The sequence below is a fragment of the Ahaetulla prasina genome, chromosome 2 (assembly GCF_028640845.1).
Source record: "Ahaetulla prasina isolate Xishuangbanna chromosome 2, ASM2864084v1, whole genome shotgun sequence".
Classification (NCBI taxonomy): Eukaryota; Metazoa; Chordata; class Lepidosauria; order Squamata; family Colubridae; genus Ahaetulla; species Ahaetulla prasina.
In genome coordinates this window covers 283,695,535-283,718,139 of record NC_080540.1, presented here as the reverse complement: position 1 = coordinate 283,718,139, position 22,605 = coordinate 283,695,535, and the positions used below count along the sequence as shown (strand labels likewise).

The window sequence follows — 22,605 nt, the reverse complement described above, 5'->3', positions numbered from 1 at the left end:
CTTTATAAGGTAGGTAAAATGAGGACCCAGATTGTTGGGGGCAATAAGTTGACTTTGTATATAATATACAAATGGATGAAGACTATTGCCTGACATAGTGTAAGCCGCCCTGAGTCTTCGGAGAAGGGCGGGATATAAATGCAAATTAAAAAAATAAAAGATTTGTGTTCAGTGAGCTTTGCCCCATTTTACAACCTTTCGTGCCACCGTTGTTAAGTGAATCACCAGTTATTCAATTAGTAATGAAGTTGTTAAGTGAATCTGGCTTCCCTGTTGACTTTGCTTGTCAGAAAATTGCAAACAGTGATCACATGACCACAGAACATTGCAACTGTCTGTCATAGATATGAACCAATTGCCAAGCACCTGAATTTTGATCACATGAACATGGGGATGCTGCAACGGTCATAACTGTGAAAAATGGTCATAATAGCAGTGGTGGCTTGCCACCGGTTCACCTCGGATTGGGCAAGCCGTAGTGGCAACCTGGGTGTTGTGACCCAGGTTCCTGGACCCGGACTCCTGGACTCGGATGATTCAGAAAGTGAGGGAGAAGACCTGGCAAGCCCTGCTTCTCTTGAGCCCTTTCCCTCCCTGGCACCCACTCAAAGGGAGGAGGAGGGGCCGGCAAGACCTGATTCCCTGGAGCCTTCTTCTGATTTGGCAATGCCACAAGAACAGTTTTGGAGTGATGCAAGGCTGCGCAGGCGTGACCGGCGCGCGCAGCAGAAGCAGTGTTGGGATAAAGCCAAGTCATAATTGTCATGCAGTGACATCTGCAGAGACTATAAATAGGAGGTGGGACTTCCTGGTTTTTTGTCTTGGACAAAGCAATGAATTTGCGCGGGCAAACTGTTTCAATGGAGGGAAGAATATATTCGTGAGTAATTCTGGCCTTATCTATAATTTCCTCGTTATCTCCAGAAACTTGGCAGGCCCATGGGTAGACGTGGCCAGGACATATATCTATGTAAATAAAAGGAGAAAAGGAGGCCTCTGACTGACTCTTTGCTGGGAGTATTGGGGGGAGGGAAACAGAACAGGCGGGAGGCTCCGCCCACCTGCCCAGATGCTTCTGCGCAGGCGAGCATCCAGGCACCCACAAGCGAACCTGTAGCAACGGATTTTGAAACCTGCCCCTGCATTATAGCAATAGCATTTAGACTTATATACTGCTTCACAGTGCTTTCCAGCCCTCTCTAAGCAGTTTATAGAGGCAGCATATTGCCCCCAACAATCTGGGTCCTCATTTTACCCACCTCGGAAGGATGGAAGGCTGAGTCAACCTTAAGCCTGGTGAAATCTGAACTGCCAAAGTGCAGGCAGCCTGCAGTCAGCAGAAGTAGCCGGAGCATTGCCATTGTAACTTTGAATGGTCACTGAATGAATTAATTTAAGTCAAGGACTACCTGTGGGCTCAGAAGGGCCTCTGTGGCTCAGACTGGTAAGACAGTCTGTTATTAACACAGCTGCCTGCAATTACTGCAGGTTCTTGTCCCACCAGGCCCAAGGTTGACTCAGCCTTCCATCCTTTATAAGGTAGGTAAAATGAGGACCCAGATTGTTGGGGGCAATAAGTTGACTTTGTATATAAATATACAAATAGGATGAAGACTATTGCTAACATAGTGTAAACCGCCCTGAGTCTTCGGAGAAGGGCGGGATATAAATGCAAATAAAAAAAAGGATGAGCATCCAGCATCTTCCAAGATATACCACTTATTTAGGTAGTTGGGAAGACGGCTGAGTCCCGCATACTAACCGGCTCTTCCTTACAAGCCAGACTATTTAAAAGAGGAAAATATTTGAAGAGGCAATTCACATAGTGGCCACTCTTGGCTCTTCTGTCTTTTTTCAAATACAAATGGAGCGAAGTTATTATATTGAGGTTGCTGAAAAGATGCCAGCCATAGCCCTGTGGCAAGAGAAATGTGTGCACACTAATTACATGCTCCCTTCTAATCAAAAAAGCCACCAGCAATCTTCTCTATATATCATTGTCTTGTCCGCTGGAAAATTGTTACCCACTGTCTGGGCTAATAGCAAAAACCCAAATATTACTAAGCCAACTGGAGTTAGATCACTGTGGATAATTATACATAAAAATAACGCCTTAAATACTGTATCGCTGGAGCCTCGGATGAACCACGATGGTTCATATATAACAAATCATAGTTCAGAGATAATATTCAAATTCAGATTCCTGCCTGCCTGCCTTTCATCAGGCCTCGAAAACCTGGTTTCCATCCATCCACTAACTCACCCATCCCCCAGGCAGATATTGGATCAGGAGCATTTGTGAACCCATCTGGACGGACTGTTTCAATTGCAGAATTGCTCTTAGCGTAATTTATTTCACGTTTTATTATTAAAGGTGATTACTTTTTTCTAGCTTTTTGTTGTTTTAATTACAGGCCACCCCGAGTTGTTTCTTGGCAGGGCAGCTATATAAATGGACTAAATAAACACACATGACAAAACTAATGCCCGCTAACTCCCCCCCTCTTTTCGCTGCCCAGATTTTAAAAAAAATACCCAAAATATTTTGAGTCACTAGGATTTGTTTTCTTCCTGAAACCGGTAGTGGGTTGCCAGCTTGGAAGTGATAAATAGATCCATAAAAGCATCTCTGAAGAATAAGCTCTCATTCTTACTTACTCAAAAGAGAAAGAAGCTTCTATAGCTTTTTAGAAGGAAGACAAATCTGGCTTTGCAGAACTTTTAAAAACGAATTAACAACCATCGGTTCCAAGCACAGACGATATTAGAAGTGTAGTTTGTTACGTTTTTTTAAAAAAAAAACTAAGTAAGCTTAGAATGTTGTCTTGGAACGCTTCGGAGACTTTGTGATAATTTGAACAAAGGGTGATGTTTTTATCTAGATTCCCATTCTGGATGAAACAGTAGGTCCCCAATTTACAATCGGTTGCTGATTAGTGACCATGTGAAGTTACAACAGACCTATCATGGGTTAATTACAACCCATATTTGAAGTTCCAGTGCCCCCCCCATGGTCACGTGACCGCAATTTACAGTTTTTTTGGGGTGGGCTGGAAAATGGTGTTTATTGCCCATTTCTTTCTTGCCCAAGGAATGGGGGGGGGATCTTTCATACAAACACCCAAAGCGCACATTTAAATTTTTCAGAAAAATAATTTTAATGATGCCTGAAAGATTAACAAATGTTATCACGTAAACTTCCATGAATTACATTCTAATGAAGTGCAGTTAGTTCCTGCAAGAATGGCTGTATTCACATGATATAATTGACTAGGACATGAGCAGGATTACCTGTGCTTTGCAGGTTATCTACATCCAGAGGGCTGTGTGGTTAGAATGGGGAGCTTAAAACCCCCAAACAGACTTGGTTTGGTTTGGATTAAAGTGTATTGCCACCCCATGAGCCTCACCAAGGAAGGAACATCATCACCCAATCAAATTGCCCAGTTCGGCGTGTTCAGTCCTCCAAGGAAGAGAGTTTGCATTCTAGAGGAGCTAGATAATCCAAGATTTCTATGACTAAAATCACTGCCAAAGGCTTGCCAGCCACCAACTTTCCATATCCACCGCTATTTAAAGCCTTGCCAGCTTTCCTGATACAAGGCTGGTGAGACATTAGGCACTTTTGGAAGATGTAGGAAGGGATCCTGCTTTTGAAGAAGAAGAAAAAGGCCATTTTTGACATATAGTGGAGCTTAAAAGTTTGCAAACCCTTTTTTGTGTCTAATTAACATGGGATCATTTTCCTCAATGAATAAATAAACAAGTGTTGAATTTATATCTACCAAGAAAGAAATTAAGGGAGACTAGATAAAGGTAAAGGTTCCCCTCACACATATGTGCTAGTCGTTCCCGACTCTAAGGGGTGGTGCTCACCTCCATTTCAAAGCCGAAGAGCCAGCGCTGTCGGAAGACATCTTCGTGGTCATGTGGCCGGCATGACTAAACACCAAAGGTGCATGGAACGCTGTTCCCTTCCCATCAAAGGTGGTCCCTATTTTTCCACTTGCATTTTTTACATGCAAGTGGAAATTTTTTTACGTGCTTTCGAACTGCTAGGTTGGCAGAAGTAACAGGAGCTCACTCCATTACACAGCACTAGGGATTCGAACTGCTGAACTGCCAACCTTTCGACTGACAAGCTCAGTATCTTAGCCACTGAGCCACCACGTCCCTAAAGGGATAGTATAGATCTATTTCAAGCTATTTAGCTCTCATCAGCTAGCCATACCCTTCTGGGATTCAAACCTGGGCTACTTGCATATTAGGTAGATGTATTAACCTCTAAGCCACGGGCTCTCCTCACTTTGTCAGCTATACCAGAGGAGTGATTGTTTCTTCCAGTGAGACTGGTCTATCGGGGCAATCTGGTGTACCCAATTATGGGACGGAACATTTCGCCTTTCAGCCCCAATCCAGGAGCCTTCGCAGGCAGTCGCTTTCGCGACAAACAATTTTTATGTGTTGAATACTAGTCTCCCTTTATTTCTTTGTCGGTAAATATAAATTCAACACAAAAATAGTTTTTCAAGAAAGCGACTGCCTTCAAAGGCTCCTGGATTGGGGCTGAAAGGCAAAAGCGGAACCAGTATGCTCCATTCCATAATTGGGTAGACCAGGTTGCCCCGATAGACTGGTCTCACCAGAAGAAACACTTAAATAAACAAGTGGAAAGGTTTTGGCTCAGTTGTTTGACTGGGTTCTCCTTATCTTGGCTTAGGACTTGTGTGGAGAACAGATAACATTTTAGATCATATTTATGCAGAAATATTGAGAAGTCAAACAGGTTCACAAACTTTTCAGTGCCACTTTAAGTAGTGTGATTGTGTGCTGCTCATACCGTTGACAGTTAAACATAGTCTGTTGGTCTTTAAGCTAATGCAATGTTTCTCAATCTGAACCTAAGATGGATGCATGCTGGCTGGGGAATTCTGGGATTTGAAGTCCACCCCTCTCAGTATCGTTCAGATTGAGAAACACTGAGCTAATGCAAGACCTCCTGCAATTTTCATGACAAAAGACTAATATAGCAAAGCCTTAGGAAACACAACTTTGCAAACACAATTGGGATACTGCTTCAGTTCTGCATGGTGGAAATAGGAAATTGTGACTGCCTACAAAAAGAAATATCAAATTAAAAATATATACCTACTATTCTTTTTTTTTAAAAAAACAAATTATTTATCTACACGCTAGATGTCAGCTGAAATTATTGGGAAACTAAAGTAGTTTCATCATCAGACTGTTATTAGTTACAAAGCTCTAATGCCAGGTCTATTTTGCCTAAAAAAAAAAACACCCACCAAAATGGCAGAATTTTACCAGGAAGGTTTAGCTTAAATATTTTTATGACAAGTATTTTTAAGAAAGGCTTTCTGCAAAGACACTCAACCTGCATCCTTGGCTCAAAACCTTGGACGCGGTTCTTTTAGAGCCAAGCTTCACCATTTTGAGGAAGGGTTGATTCCTGCAACGTGAACCAAAATTTTGCTCTCCTTCAGAGGCCATCGGATACGAAGAACCTCGTGCATTCTGTTTGATTTTATAAAATGTGGATTTTCGGCAACTCAGAGGATGAAGCCCTTAAAATGTGGTGTCCCTTCCAATGCAAAATTCGTCAAGAGAAAACCCCCAAAGTGGTGGAAAAAGATTTTTAACAGTATTTCTTCCACCTCTGTGCAAATTCCACTTGGAGAGCAAAACGCGGCTTGAGAGGGGCAAAAGAAGGCAGAATAAATGGGCACGTTTCACAGAATCTGTATTGTCTACTTCCTGCCAATGAACCGACTGTCAGTGTATATCTTCACAGTGTCTGACTGGTGAAGAAGGATTTGGTTTTTCGGCAAGTGGGATTCACACAAAGCGGGCAACTCAGTGTTAACTGCTTGGAGCATAGTTCGTTCGACTTGAGGTGTGAGCAGACCAAATCTGCCAGAGCCTGAAAAATACGAAAAAATACATTTCAGTAAAATGACCACAAAAACTTTCTAGTCTGTTAGCAAGCTATTCTATGAGCAAATAATAGTTTAAGCATGATGATGATGGTTAGTGTGATTAATATATATATATCTATACATACATACAAGCACCGTATTTTTCGCAGTATAAGACGCACCTTTTCCCCCACAAAAAAGAGGGTGAAAATCTGGGTGCGTCTTATACTCCAAATGTAGCCCCGCCCAGCTTCTCAAAGGGAGGTTTCAGAGGCTGAAAAAAGCACCAGAAACGAAGCTTCAGAGGCTTTTTTTCTGAAGCTGTTTCGGAGGCTTTTAGAGGCAAAAAATGTTTTTTCTGAAACGGTGTTTCAGAGGCAGAAAAAAAAAGCAAGGCACAGAGCTCACAACCAAGGAACCTGTTGCTAAAATTCACCTCTGGGAACAGCTGATTGGGGGTATTCTGGGAGGCCAATCCACCTGCCAATCAGCTTTTTTCTTAGTTTCCTCCCCCAAAAACTAAGGTGCGTCTTATACTCTGAAAAATACGGTAGTTCCTGACTTACGACTGCAGTTGAGGCCAAAATTTCTGTTGCAAAGTGAGACATTTGTTAAGTGAGTTTTGCCCCATGTTACGATCTTTCTGGTCACAGAAGTTAAGTGAATCACTGCAGTTAAGTTAGTAACAGGGTTGTTAAACAAATCTGGCTTCCCCACCGACTTTGCTTGTCACAAAATCACAAAAGGCGATAACATGATCCCAGGACACTCACTGCAACCGTCATAAATATGAGTCAGTTGCCAAGCATCCGGATTTTGATCACGTGACCATGCAGATGCTGCAATGGTCATAAATGTGAAAAACGGCTACAAGTCACTTTTTTTTAGTGCCATTGCAACTTTGGTCAATAAACAAATCATTGTAAGTCAAGGACTACTATACTTGAAATGGGGAGGGAGGGAGAATACCAAAAATCAACTAATACTTTAAAAAAAAATCTGCAAGAATTTGCTAATTCGGACCTTTTCCATCGTTTTTCATACCATGTTGCAATCATTTATCGCAATACCATATTGCAATCATTTATTAATACCCTTGTTTTCATAAATTTTATGTTTAAAAACTTAATGAAGTAGCAAGTAGTGAGCCAGAACAAGCTCTGTCTAAAGTGAACATCCTCCAGATGTTCTGGGATTAGGAATTCTAATTACATTTCCACCGTATCTGGAGGGTCCCAAATTGGATTTGACTCTAACTGAGCATATGCAAGATAGGAGTTCATAAACACAAAAATGCAACCAGTCCCAAAATAGGAAATTTAAATGAGAGTGAACAGTAGTCTTAGCAAGTTGAAGAAAAAAATGGAGAAACTCTGGGAAGCTAAGATATCCCTGGGCCCCATATCAGAGAACTGATATGTTCTTTTTTTTTTTTAATTGAAAAAGTTTTACAAAAACAAATGCATTTCCCCCCCAACCCCCACCCTCCCCCCTCCCTCCAAAACCACCCCCACCCCCCAGACTTCCCGGAGCAAACACAAGGTATAGTTCAATAAACAAACATTCATACATTAAATTTTTGAAATCTAACACCATTATAATCCTTCTCTTTCGCATATCCTGACTTCCTCCATCAAAATCAAAAATTACATTCTTCATTCAAAGGCAATCCGATATCTCTTAATCTGGTATCTGTTTTGAATATAGTCAATCCAGTTCTTCTATTCGTTTAGAACTGATATGTTCTGACCCAGCTCCCCAAACATGACAAACCCTCTGAAGAGAACTCAAAGGTTCCTTTATTAGGAGCGCCAGCAGCCCTGGCAAAAAAGTTTTTTTCTCAACGCAGGCTAACAAGTCCAGCTGGCTGGAAGATAAATAGTTGTCTGCCACATCTATTCATCTCCGCCCCCTGCCTTTTATCCCCAGAGCTAGGGTGGGGCTTAGCTAGCAGCAATGGCTCTTCCTTCCCAAGGATCAACCCAAGTATTTCCACTGCTCTCTTCTCTGCCTTCGGTGCATCCGCACATCAGGCACTGGACCCAGCTGTTCTTCCTCTTCCTCATCAGCCACCTCCAGGCCTGGGGGCTGTTGATTCTCCATCTGAGGGCTGACAGATGGCCCAGGCTCCGCCTCTGTCTCTCTCCCTGTCAGCTCCATTCCCTTTCCCCCTCAGAGATCCCAGGTTGCCCTGATGCTGACCCCGACTCCCATTTCTCCTCCTCCTCTGAGTCGGTTGCTGGAGGGGCCAGCGGCCGACAGGCCGCAATATGATAGAAGACTTGCCTACTGTTGTGACCGAGGCCCAAGTAGTGATTACCAAACACAATTAGTCCTGAACAAACTTTTTATTAAAACAGCTGAGAATTAATTCATTCTCAGCTTAATCCAAAACAAATTCTTCATAAACAGTCCTGCGGCCTTATCACCAACCTTTGTTGTCTTTTGCAACCTGCCAAAGGCTTTTCTTGGCAACAAAGTTCAAGAGATGCTGACAAGAAGCACTGGAATCAACGTTGCTTTTCTACGAAGAACCCAATGGCTCATTGCTACTCTTTTAAGCCTTATGGGAGTGGCCAATCATCTTCCGGCCTTACTCCCAAGTCGTCCTTGTTGCTTCAGCGGCTCTTGCCTTCTGGCAGCTCTTCTCGTGCGTGCACTAGGAACAGGCTCCTCCTGTTCCTCTGCCTCTCTGCTGTCCGCCTCTGGAGGCTCCGGAGTCTGCGCTTCACTCCCAGATGGCCCTGGCCCCATCTCTGCCTCCGATGCAGAGCCCTCGTCCGGGCCTTCCCCTGACTTCAGGACTGACCCATCATCCTCCCCAGCCTCCTCACTGTCCGACTGCTGCCAGGTCCGCAGGCTGCTGGCAGACCAAAACCTACTATCATGAAAACCCCATAATAGGTATATCACACTTTAGCAGAAGCATTGCAAGCTGCCAGAATTTCTCCATCTAAAAGGCCTGCTTCTATGGATAAATTGATCCCACCTATTGGTGATCCTCGGCCCTCCAAAAATGTTACATGTGTCCAGCAAAAAAGAGAGACATTCCTGCCAGAGAAACAGGAGTCTACCCTTGGTGACTTCTCTGGAGAATTCCACATTTTTCTCTCTCTGAGGGAGATGGACGGTTCAGAAATGTGAAAAATAAATAAGATAAAAACTTTCTCAGGGAAAATAGGGAACCGGTACCTTGGCGAACAATGGATTTCCATTCAAGGATTCTGCTCTTCTGATATTTTCAACTCCACACTGAAGAATAAAGAGAAGGAAAACAGTTGAGGCACAGTATTCTATTGGTCTTTGGCTAAAGCAATAGGAATGGAATCGGAGCTAAATTCAGTTCATTTTCACAGGCACAAAAAGAGCAGTTTTCCCATATTTTGTTCTCACTTATTTATTCATTCGATTTCTATAGCCACCCATAGTCATTTGCTATGGATGGCTATAGATATTGAAGACATAAATAATAAAATAAAATACGGTAATAAAAAATAAAATAAATCAAATCAAATCTCTCTTCACAGTCCTCTTCCTAAGTCGCTCTTCACAGTTCAAATTTATTTATTTATTTATTTATTTATTTATTTATTTATTTATTTATTTATTTATGTTGAATTTATTTATTTATGTTGAATTTATATTGCCGCCTATTCACCCATGGCGACTCAAGGCGGCTTACAGAATAAAAGACCACATTTAAAACAATAAAAACTAACAAAAAAATCAAATAAATTAATATAGCACAATATAACAAAATCACCCCGCCATCCCCCACCCCCCTGCCCCAGTGACAGCAGATCACAGAAGCCATTTAATGGGCTCCATCCCGCTCTGGGTTCCCCAGGCCCGCTGGCAGAACCAGGTCTTCAACGCCTTCCGGAAGAATATTAGAGTGGGGGCCATTCTAATCTCTGGGAGAATGATGTTCCAGAGAGAGGGTGCTACTAGAGAGAAGGCCCTTCTTCTGGGTCCCACCAGGTGTATCTCCCTGGGGGAATCCACAGCATTCCCTGCCTCCCTGCCCTGATGGGTCAGGTAGATGTGACTGGCAAGAGACGGTCCCTCAGATAACCTGGTCCCAAGCCATGAGGTCAGAGACTAACATCAACTGTTTATCCCAATGTTTCTCAACCTTGGCAACTTTATGCTATGTGGACTTCAATTCCCAGAATTCCCCAATTAGCATACTGGCTGGGGAGTTCTGGGAATTAAAGTCCACATATCTTAAAGTTGTCCAAGTAGAGAAACAGTGCTTTATCCTACCCAATTCACCACACACCAACAAAAAAAAAGGTTTCTTTTAACACATGAATACATAAAATATTTTTCTCAATATGATTAAATGTTTCAGGTTTTCACAAGGATTAAGGAAATCTGGGTTCAAGCTCATACTTAATCATGGAGGCTCATTAAGTGACTTGAATTTAGTGGTGCTTTTAGCTCTGAATTTCTATTCTGGAAAATAAAAACTAAAAAGGATATACTATGTATATGACTTTGGACTTTTAAGGAAAGATGTAATAGAAATTTAAGTAACAGCAGTAGTAGTTGTAATGCAATGCTACTAATGGTAACGCTAATATCCAAACAATGGCACGGGAGTAGGATCTACAATACCTGCAGACACTGCCTTTGGCACCAGCCAGAATCTGTGCTCCATCCATTTTTTCTAATTTTTAAAATAACGATAATGATCTTAAATTATTAGATAGTGTACACAGTGATGGGCTATAGATCACCTGTCCACTTGGACAAGAAGCACCCTGGGAATTAATATCCACATATCTTAAAATTGTAAAGGTTGAGAAACACTGCTATGCGGGCTAGGAAAGAAGGTATAGGGCAGGGGTGAAATCCAGCAGGTTCTGGAGAACCGGTAGAGGAAATTTTGAGTAGTTCGGAGAACCAACAAGTACCACCTCTGGCTGGGCCCAGAGTGGGGTGGGAATGGAGATTTTGCAATATCCTTCCCCCAGGAGTGGGGAGAGAATGAGGATTTTGCAATATCTTCCCTTGGAGTGGGGAGGGAATGGAGAATTTGCAGTATCCTTCCCCTGCCATGTCCACCAAGCCACGCCCACAAAACCGGTAGTAAAAAATTGGATTTCACCCCTGGTGTAGGGCCACCTCACTTTCTTGCCTTTGGGGAAATAGTTGTTTCCTGACAGTCTATTGTCATTCTGGCAGCCATCTTTGCCTGCACAAGCAACATCTCCTCAAAATCCCATCTGCCCACGTAGACTATCTTATCCTTCCAACAGTAGATGCACATTGGCTAGGCTAGCTTGGAATCCTGAGAGTTGTAGTTTCCAACACCTTTAGAAATCACTAGGCTGAAAACTGCTGAGTCAGAAAGGGCCCTTTGTCCTCAACTCTCAAACTCTTTGTCAAACATGCATCTTTTATCTTTCAACTTAACAGCTTCTTCGTGTAATATTGCAACTGTCGAAAGGGTGAGGGAAAACCCAACCTGTAATTATCCTAAACCTTTTGGGAACACTTGTTTCCTGTTAAGGAGCTACAAGCAAACAGCGGTGAGAAAAATAATGGCTTTACCTCATTGGCCAAGACCTGTGCATATTCAATGTCAAGCTCATAGAGGGTTTCAATGTGATCGCTGGTGAATGCAATCGGAACTAACAAAATGTTCTTCTTTCCCCTCTGGCAAAGACCCTTAATAGTGTCATCTGTCTGAGGACCCAACCAAGCCATCGGGCCGACCTAAAACAACAAAAGAGAGAAGGAGTTTTTAGAAAGGACAATTTACTACAGTGGTTGTGTGGTTGTTCAGAATTGTGTCCGACTGTTCGTGACCCCATGGACCACAACAGGCCACGTCACCCATCTTCACTGCAGTTTGCCCAAATTCATGTTCATTGCATTGATGAACACTATCTAACCATCTCATCCTCTGCCGTCCCCCTTCTCCTTTTGCCTCCAATCTTTCTCAACCTCAGGGTCTTTTGCAATGAATCTCTGCTTTTTCTACCCGCGTCTCAGGGGTGAAATGCTCCTGGTTCAGACCGGATCGGCTGATCCGGTAGCAATGGCAGTGGGTGGTTCGGAGAACCAGTAGCAAAAATCCCTGCCCCACCCCCCCGCCCATGCCCACCCAATCGCCCGCTTGCTGCTTCTTTTAAAAAATGCTTTTAAAAGGTAGAAAAAGGCTCTGACGATCACAACTGAGCTGCCTGATCATGAGCCTTTTTTTCACTTTTAAAAGCATTTTTTACAACCTATTCTGCTGAATAGGTTGTAAAAAAATGCTTTTAAAGGTAAAAAAAAAAAAAAGATTGTGAACCACAGCTGACCACCCCCACAGCTGATCACGCACGCGCTGTTCTACTTACCCCATTCCTCCTTTTGGCATGCACTGCGCGCCCATGCACCTCCCATTTGGTGTGTGGTGTGCACTGCTGGAAACAGGCTGTTTCCAGCCTCCAGAGGGCCTCCGTGTGGGTGGGGAAGGCTGTTTTCATCCTCCCCAGGCCCAAGAAAGCCTCTGGAGCCTGGGGAGGGTGCAAAACAGGCCTACCGGCCCCACCGGGCCATCGCATGCCAAAAGCGGGGGGAGCATGTGAGGGGTCACGTGCGCATGCACAGGGACAGGGCACATTGAATTATGGGTGTGGGCACACGCGTGGACGACCCCCCTGGGCTCCCCCGCTTTTGGCACACGATGGCAAAAAGGTTAGCCATCACTGGTGTAGAGTTTCCTGCTTGGGTGAGGGGTTGGACTAGATGACCCTTCCAGCACTGTTAATCTGATTAATCTGAACATACTTTATAACAATTGGCAGATGAAGCCTAAGCCAGACTCAGAATGAATAAGCCCCAAACAAATTCAATGATGGGGAAGCATTTTATCAGAGTTCCCTGGAATGACATACCTTGGACTGCCAAACAAGCCTATATGGATTACAATGGCCGAGTTTCTCCATCACCTTTTGAACAGTAGCTCCCACTTCTTGTGGATACGGGTCACCACGATTAACTACCTACACGGAAACAAGAAAGAAGACAAGCAATTTTTCTGAAAGAAGAAAAGCACTTATTTGATTAAAGCGAAGACCTTAAATTATTTTCTAGTCTTGAACCCCCAAAGTCCCTTAATCTTTATGATTTTTACAGGTGTAAAAAGTTAATTTTCATTCCTTCTTTGAATTTTTTTTATTTGTTTTATTATATAAAATACAAAGAAAAATAAAATAGGAAATTAAAGAAAAGGAGCAGAGAAAAGGGGATGTGAGATACAAGAGGAATAAAAAAGAAAAGAAAAGGCATTGACTTGACTCCTCTTAACACAGTACAAGATAAGACCATTCCAACCTCAATTTTTTGCTTTTACATATCAATATATAACTAGCCATTTCTATAATGACAAAATCTTTCTGATCAACAAAACTAAAGTCAACATTTCATTTTTTTTTTCATCACAAGCACAAATTCTAGAAGGGATATCCAAATGAGAATATATTTTCCCCTTTGAATAAAATAATCAATTTAACCATTCCTGCTTTATCTTCCTTGCTATGGAAATAGCATGTATTTCTATTTGCACCTAATAACCTTTTTGAACAGTTATCATTTTTATTAACAAGATTCATTGCATTCTTTCAATTTCTTCGAACTTACTGAAAGTAAAAAAGCAAGCCCTTTTTTTCACCCTTTTTAAAAAGTGCTAAACTTTTTTTTGAAACACTTTTTTTTAAGTCAAAACTTTCTAAACCAGGAAGTGACCATGCTATAGAATCCTAGTCCAGAATTTTAGGTGATTGAAAAGAAGCAGAAAATAACCCTCTGCCTCCCATGTTACATTGGAACATTTCAAACTTGGTTTTAGAGATCCATGCTCCACTGGGTCTCTAAAATCACTTTCATGGCGTAGGTAGACTCAAACTAAAGATACTTCAGGGACGCTCAACTATCCACTGAAGCATAGTCTAGCTGACCTTACTGCTGATTAGCAAAGCATTTACTGAGATGTCCAGGAAAGAGCTACTGCAGTACATTTAATTTATGACCAAAATTGACACCAGAATTTCCGTTGCTAAGCAAAACAATTGTTAAATGAGTCACACCCAGTTTTATAACCTTTTTTTTTTTTTTGCCATGGTTGTTAAGTGAATTGCCCCAATTGTTAAGTGACTCATGCGGTTGTTAAAAGAATCCAGCCTTCCCCATTGATTTTGCTTGTTGGAAATTTTGCTTGGTTATAAATGGCAATCAAATGACCCCCCAGGATGCTGCAGCCTGGTTGCCAAGCACCCAGATTTTGATCAAGTGACCACTGGGATGCTGTTGTAAGTTGAGCACTATCTGTAGATAAAGCAAGCATCTGTAGCAAAGTGAAGTTGCATAACTGTCTGGTTTAAGATCTGCCTAACCAGACAGCTGCCTGTTTTGTTCTGTTTTGAAATGCTCATCTTTTTCCAAAGTCGATTGAAAACAGCCACAGTTTCTCCTAGCCTTGAAGCCACGTTGATTGGGAAAGGAATATATTTATAGATTTTCATTTTTAATATGCAGCATTGCTTTAACTGGAGTCATTCTACAGCAGCAGGATTTTTTGCGGTTTCAGTTTTCAAACCTATTTTGGATCTATTGCGTTAGGGGTTGTTTCTGTTACTGCCAAAGACCACTAGATGGCGCCAGGTTTCCACAAATTGCAAAACCTGAGGCGCCAGGAGACTGTTTCAAGTTTTAATGCCATATTTCTTTCAATAAACGGAACATTATCAGTTCTGCTTTACAGTTTTGTTACACTATTAAAACCATTTGCAAATTATTTCCAGGAAAAAAAAAACCAGAATTAACATTTGGAGTTCATGTTCCCTCTTTTAAGTTACAAAAATTTATTCTAACGAAGAATGCGGGTTCAAGCATGAAGCATATTTTTTATAAGAAGGACATGAACAGCCTAACCAAATACCTGCAAATGAGTATCACTTGTGTTAAATTTTAAGCACAGGGGGAAAAAAAACTTTTCTGCTTTAATTGTTTGCAGATTGTTTCCCGAAAAGAATTATTGTTATCTGGAATTTCATTACATTATCCTCAGTCCTGGCAATCATCCTAACAAACATGCATGTTATAACAATGTATAACTTTAAGACACATGCTGTTCTCCTTCTCCACTGATTCCTGCTCTGTTTTTTCTCTGTTTCCCAAGAACTCTCTATTTGAGGAAGAGAGTCACATCTCAACCAGGTTACCTCTGTGTAACACTGGTTGAAAAAAAGCACTCCACCCCTTGTTTCCTTCAGGGCTGACTTTTTGCCTGAGGTAACCTATAGAAGAGGGACATGGTGGCTCAGTGGCTAAGACGCTGAGCTTGTCAATCAAAAGGTCGGCAGTTCAGCAGTTTGAATCTCTAGTGCCGCGTAACGGGTTGAGCTCCTGTTACTTGTCCCAGCTTCTGCCATCCTAGCAGTTCAAAAGCACGTAAAAAATGCAAGTAGAAAAATAGGGACCACCTTTGGTGGGAAGGTAACAGCGTTCCGTGCGCCTTTGGCGTTTAGTCATGCCGGCCACATGACCAAGGAGACGTCTTCGGACAGCGCTGGTTCTTTGGCTTAGAAACAGAGAGGAGCACCGCCCCCTAGAGTCGGGAACGACTAGCACGTATATGTGAGGGGAACCTTTATCTTTACCTAACCTATAGAGAAGGCACCTGCTGTAAAAGACACTTTTTTTCAACAGTGTCGACTGGCGGCCCCCAGGGGGAGGGCCTTCTCTGTGGGGGCTCCTACCCTGTGGAACGAACTTCCCCTCGGGCTTCGACAACTACCTGACCTTAGGACCTTTTGCCACGAACTTAAAACCTATTTATTTCATATGGCTGGACTGGCCTGATTTTAATTTTAAATTTTAATTGAATTGTTGATGGGTTTTAAATTTTGTAATTTTATGGGGTGTAATGTCATTTTAAATTTTCTGGCATATTTGAATCAGTTTTTTAAGGGTTGTTTTAATTATTGAGTATGTTTGTTTGTATTTTATTTGCCTGTTCACCGCCCTGAGTCCTTCGGGAGAAGGGTGGTATACAAATTAAAACATTATTATTATTATTATTATTATTATCGGCAATTTGGGTGAAACTATGCTTGGCAATATTTACTATGAATAGAGGTTTGTCTGAGTCTGCTAACATAATGAAATTCATTCACTCATTCATTTGGCACCCATCTTGTTTCAAACGTCTCTGGAGATTCTCACTCATCCAACACATGGTTTGTCCCAAACGTGCTTTTTCTAAAAGGCAACTGGGCTTTTCTTTTGGAATGTTTTTTCCTTGAAAACATTTTGCTTCAAAATGTTTTCAAGGAAAAAAAAACCCAAGAAAGTCCAATTCCTTTTTGGAAAAAAGAAACCTTTGGGACAATCTCCTTTCAAAGTGATTCAGGGCAGGTTACAGCTTAAAACATTAAAAGCATTAAGCATAAAATATTCCTAACCCATAATGAAGCATATGATGGAAGCAAAAGAACTGCAGAGTTTACGTTTTAAGCTGTAAGCAGGAAAATAAGCGGTATGAAAGCCTTCAAGGAGACATAGGAGAACATCAACATGATTTTTGTTAGATCCTTCAGTTTATTTTATTTTAAATTTTGTAATTTTATGGGTGTAATGTCATTTTAAATTTTAAGCACAGGGGGAAAAAAAACTTTTCTGCTTTAATTGTTTGCAGATTGTTTCCCCAAAAGAATTATTGTTATCTGGAATTTCATTACATTATCCTCAGTCCTGGCAATCATCCTAACAAACATGCATGTTATAACAATGTATAACTTTAAGACACATGCTGTTCTCCTTCTCCACTGATTCCTGCTCTGTTTTTTCTCTGTTTCCCAAGAACTCTCTATTTGAGGAAGAGAGTCACATCTCAACCAGGTTACCTCTGTGTAACACTGGTTGAAAAAAAGCACTCCACCCCTTGTTTCCTTCAGGGCTGACTTTTTGCCTGAGGTAACCTATAGAAGAGGGACATGGTGGCTCAGTGGCTAAGACGCTGAGCTTGTCAATCAAAAGGTCGGCAGTTCAGCAGTTTGAATTCTAGTGCCGCGAACGGGTTGAGCTCCTGTTACTTGTCCCAGCTTCTGCCATCCTAGCAGTTCAAAAGCACGAAAATGCAAGTAGAAAATAGGGACCACCTTGGTGGAAGGTAACAGCTCCGTGCGCCTTTGGCGTTTAGTCATGCCGCCACATGACCAAGGAGACGCCTTCGGACAGCGCTGGTTCTTTGGCTTAGAAACAGAGAGGAGCACCGCCCTAGAGTCGGGAACGACTAGCACGATATGTGAGGGGAACCTTTATCTTACCTAACCTATAGAGAAGGCACCTGCTGTAAAGACACTTTTTTCAACAGTGTCGACTGGCGACCCCAGGGGAGGGCCTTCTGTGGGGCTCCTACCCTCTGGAACGAACTCCCCAGGACTTCGTCAACTTCCGGACCTCCGAACCTTTCGCCGCGAGCTTAAAACTCACTTATTCATCTGCGCTGGACTGGGTTAGTTTTTTAAGTCTATGGGTTTTAATGGGTTTTTATTTTATTTTAAATTTTTAATTGTGGCCAATTTAATAAGTTTTTTAATTGTATTTTAATTGTATTTATTGTGTATTGTGTATTTTTTACCTGGCTGTGAACCGCCCTGAGTCCTTCGGGAGAAGGGCGGTATACAAATTTAAATAATAAATAAAATAAATAAATAAAAAGATCCCAGAATCTCATGAGGTTCTAACAATGTTGGGTATGTATATATGTATGTACTGTATGTATGTGTGTTTTTGCATGGACCATTATGCAAAATCGGTTAAGATGATTTACTGCTTACAAAGGCAACCCAGTCTGACTATACTCCTTTTCTTGCTTTGATTCAACATCAATCTTTGCTATTTTATTTTATTTTTGTTTACATTTATACCCCGCCCTTCTCCGAAGACTCAGGGCGGCTTACAATGTATAAGGCAATAGTCTCATTCTATTTGTATATTTTTTTACAAAGTCAACTTATTGCCCCCCCAACAATCTGGGTCCTCATTTTACCTACCTTATAAAGGGTGGAAGGCTGAGTCAACCTTGGGCCGGGCTCGAACCTGCAGTAATTGCAGGCTCTGTGTTTTTAATAACAGGCTTCTCTATTGCCTGAGCTATCCCGGCCCGTTTTCACCCTGTTTCAGCGCTCCATCTTTACACAAAAATAAGCAAACAATATAACTGTGATATGGGTGTTGGTCTGAACCAGGGGTGAAATCTACTTACCTTATCGGTTTGGAAGTGAACACCCCCACCCCACCCCGCGCGTGTCACATGCGCGCGCAGACCTTCTGTACATGCGCAGAAGGTAAAACACACATTACTTCCTGGTTAAAACCAGGAAGTAATGACACCCGCTTCGCTCCGCCATCGCTACCAGATCGCTGAACTACCGGCCACGATCGCTACTGGATCGCGAGATCCGGTCAGAACCGGGAGCATTTCACCCCTGGTCTGAACTCCGAGCTTGGCAACTCGGCTGCAAACGTTTTGTCACCATTCGAGGAGACGTCGTCAGTGCGCTTTGAATTGTTACATTCTGTATATCCTGAACAGGGAAACTGATGAATGGATCAAGTACAAGGCAGATTTCTATTAGACAGACAGAAAATACTTTCAACTTTAAAGCAAAGATTTAACAGGGTCAAAAAAACCTGACTGCTATTACTTACTGACATTGGAAGAGAATGAGCAGAGAAAAGTATCACTGCCTCTTTTCTCTTATCCGGTGGAAATAAGTCAAGTTCCTTCTTTATGTGGTCTGCAAAACACTGAAAATCAAAAATAAGAAAATTAAGGATTTAAGAGCATTAAATACAGGTGGTCTTCGACTTACGATGGTCACTTAGCAAATGTTCGAAATCACAATAAATTACTTATGACCCAGATCCAAAGTTCCAACAGCTCCTCTCCACCATGGTCATGTGATCGTATTTCAGATGCTCAGCAACTGTCCCACATTTATGAGCACTTGCAATGTCCTGTGGCAGTGTCACTTAACAATCACGATTCGGATTCATGACTACCATAAAAAGGTAAAGGTTCCCCTCGCACATACGTGCTAGTCATTCCCGACTCTAAGGGACGATGCTCCTCTCCGTTTCAAAGCCGAAGAGCCAGAGACATCTCCATGGTCATGTGGCCGGCATGACTAAACGCCGAAGGCGCACGGAACACTGTTACCTTCCCACCAACGGTGGTCCCTATTTTTCTACTTGCATCTTTTACGTGCTTTCGAACTGCTAGGTTGGCAGAAGCTGGGACAAGTAACGGAAGCTCACCCCATTACGTGGCACTAGGGATTCAAACTGCTGAACTGCCGACCTTTCGATCGACAAGCTCAGCGTCTTACCCACTAAGTCACCATGTCCCTGTGATGACTGCCATAAGAACGGTCTAAAAATCAGGTTTAGTCAAGGGGACTGTTGTGTTTGCGCTCCCCGAGCCGGGCCTCCTGCCAGAAAGTGACTTGGAGCAGGGCCTCCCGCCAGAAAGTGACTTGGAAAGTGAGGGGGAAGGGCTGTCAGGACTTACCTCGGGAGCACCGGCTTCCCTGGCTCAGCTCCAGGAGCCAGAGGCAGGCCAGGTGGAAGAGATAACGAGGCCTCCGTCCCCTGACTCTTACCCCACCCCCAGGCCACACCTTCAGACCCAGCTGATGGCAATCAGGCTTGGTTGGACTCTAGGTTTCATAGGCAGGAGAGGAGGGAACAACAGAAGCAGGGGTGGGGCAGGCCTAGGAAGTGCTGAGTCATGGAGCCACACCCCACAGGATATAAAGGCAGCGAGAGCTGCTGTGCCTCTTCGTAGCAGGCAAATCAACTGATTAACTAACAGCTGAAGTTTGTTCCTGGGTGACTCATCAGCGTCAAGGGAGATAACTGAGACACTTGGCAGACGCTCGCTATTCTGCTGAGGACAGAACAGGGGCGCCTTGAACGCATTATGACCTATGACTCAAATTCCGGTCCCAATTGTGGTCGTAAGTCGAGGACTACCCATAAGGGCTCAGAGAATACAAAGGACATCCGGACAAGCCTACCAGTATAGAAACCCCTTCTGGGAGGAGCAGTGGGAGGAGAGGAAACTGAGGAAGGCATGACAACGCTCTTTGAGATGTCTGAAATATCTTTCAATGCATACAGTATCCTTCTCAATACCTGAATGAGGAGAGGATGTGTTGGCCACCTGTCAATCGTACTCCACTTCATCTTTGGTTTTTCTCCTTTTTGGTGATAGTAGCGATATATTGCGTTCAAACTGCTTCCTGAAAGATGCGAAATAATGAACTTCGACAAAAGACTAACCCAAGAACAGATCATCTCCTCTCCTTCTTACTAGTCTTTTCTTCCCCAAATCTCTCATCCCAAGTCCTCTGAAAATTATGCTGCAGCCATTACCAAACCCGAGCCCCAACCAATAACCTGCTAAAATGATGTTTTATGGTGGGACAGAGATAAGAACTAAAGTGTAAGCCCTAAAATGGGCTACCCACTTAAAGAAAAAGAGTAAAACTGCTTCCAAGCTGTAAGAAAATGGAAAATGCTGGTTTGTCTCATGACCACTATTTGCAGTATTTCTCAAACTTGACAACTTTAAGACAGGAGGGCTTCAATTCCCAGAATTTTCTGGGAGTTGAAGTCCACCTGACTTAAAGTTGCCAAGTTTGAGAACACTGCCCTAATCTATCACCTCCAAAGTAGACAAGCAAGCTGAATCCATTTCTACCCTCTGTCTGGAGACATAATACAGAATACAGAATACAGCTCGCCTGTTTGGAACCCTCACCATATCTCTGACATCAATACAACTGAACGTGTTCAGAAATATTTTACAAGAAGAGTTCTCCATTCCTCTGAAAACAACAAAATACCTTATCCCACTAGACTTGAAATCCTAGGCTTAGAAAATTTGGAACTCCGTCGCCTTCGACAAGACCTAAGTTTAACTCATAGAATCATCTATTGTAATGTCCTTCCTGTTAAAGATTACTTCAGCTTTAACTGCAATAATACAAGAGCAACCAATAGATTTAAACTTAATGTCAACCGCTTTAATCTAGATTGCAGAAAATATGACTTCTGTAACAGAATCATCAGTGCTTGGAACACTTTACCTGACTCTGTGGTCTCTTCCCATAATCCTAAAAGCTTTAACCAAAAACTTTCTACCACTGACCTCACCCCATTCCTAAGAGGACCATAAGGGGCATGCATAAGCGCACAAACGTGCCTACCGTTCCTGTCCTATTGTTTTCCTTTTCTTCTTCCTATATATATATATATGCTTATACCTCCTAATATTTACTCATATATATGTTTATATACTATATAATCTTTTTGTATGATACTTAGATATATTGTTGTGACAAAATAAATAAATAAATAAATATGTCCTCTTTGGCCCAAGTTTTTAACCTGCCCATCCCTGGCTTTTGACCCACCCTTCCTTTTGAAACTTAGCAAATGACCTTATTCTGCAAGGAACTCACCTGTGGTGGAGCAGCTATACTGTGGATACTGTGTGAAGGCAATGGCTCTTTCAATACCATCTCTCTCCATCTCTTCGATCGCTTCTTCCGTCAGAGGATGGACGTAGCGAAAGCCAATATAATACTTATGTGGAGCTGGAAGCAAAGGAGAACGAGTGGCTCTTTGCCAGTCTATGGAAACAAAGCTTTTTCTTGCAGGTATATCGATTAAGGCAATTTTCCTCAATCTACACCAGTGTTTCTCAATCTCGGCAACTTTGTTGAGTTCAGAACTGAAGAAGCTTCTTGGATGAGAAACAAAATGTTTTCAAGGGGAAAAAAAAATCAAGTAAGTCTAGTTGCCTTTTGAGAAAACATCTTTGGGACAGCCATGACCCTGTTGATTGGGAATTTCTAGAGCAGGGGTGTCAAACTCAAGGCCAGGGAGACGGAATCGGCCCACGGGATGCTTCGGCCAAAGAAGTTGTAGAAAAAAATGCTTTTAAAAGTTAAAAAAAAGTTGGCTACACCCACCCAGTCACATTACCCCTCCACCAAGCCACGCCCACAGAACCGGTAGTAACAAATTTTACATTTCACCCCTGAGTGAGGATGACTGGGCTTGGTTATGGGGTATCCCAACCTGATACTGAAGCACCAGGTTATGTTCGGTTTTAAGGTTTTATGACAGTTGTGGTTGTGTGGGATTTGTTGTTGTTGTGAGCAGCCTAGAGTTGTCCTTTAGGATGGGCAACTACACAGATGTTTAAATAATTAAAAACTCCAAAATATCTGGAGAGGTGGAAAAAAATTGCTCTTTTAAAAGACCAACAATTCTGGAGACCAGATGAAATGAGTCTGCTAGCAAAACGGATCATAAGAAGCTTCTTTAGGGCTATCTTCTTTGCACAATATTTTGGCCAGTCAGAATAGAATAGAATAGAATAGAATAGAATAGAATAGAATAGAATAGAATAGAATAGAATAGAATAGAATAGAATAGAATAGAATTCTTTATTGGCCAAGTGTGATTGGACACACAAGGAATTTGTCCTTGGTGCCTATGCTCTCAGTGTACATAAAAAGAGAAGATACATTCATTAAGAATTATAAGGTACAATACTTAATGATAGTCACAGGGTACAAATAAGCAATCAAATCAT

The 22,605-nt window shown here is 42.2% G+C and overlaps 1 protein-coding gene across 3 annotated transcripts in view; it reads right to left on the bottom strand.

Moving 5' to 3' along the window:
* Positions 1-3,135: 3,135 nt before the first annotated feature.
* The window catches only part of FECH (ferrochelatase), a 38,728-nt gene continuing 19,258 nt past the window's right edge, over positions 3,136-22,605 (bottom strand). For all 3 annotated transcript variants that reach the window (XM_058170492.1, XM_058170494.1, XM_058170493.1), the window contains 7 exons: positions 21,464-21,598; positions 20,133-20,239; positions 18,645-18,743; positions 12,827-12,934; positions 11,493-11,657; positions 9,126-9,185; positions 3,136-5,938 (listed from right to left, as the gene is read on the bottom strand). In XM_058170492.1, the coding sequence (XP_058026475.1) occupies positions 5,804-5,938; positions 9,126-9,185; positions 11,493-11,657; positions 12,827-12,934; positions 18,645-18,743; positions 20,133-20,239; positions 21,464-21,598 (809 nt within the window). In that variant the 3' untranslated portion in view covers positions 3,136-5,803. The remainder of the gene's footprint in view (positions 5,939-9,125; positions 9,186-11,492; positions 11,658-12,826; positions 12,935-18,644; positions 18,744-20,132; positions 20,240-21,463; positions 21,599-22,605) is intronic.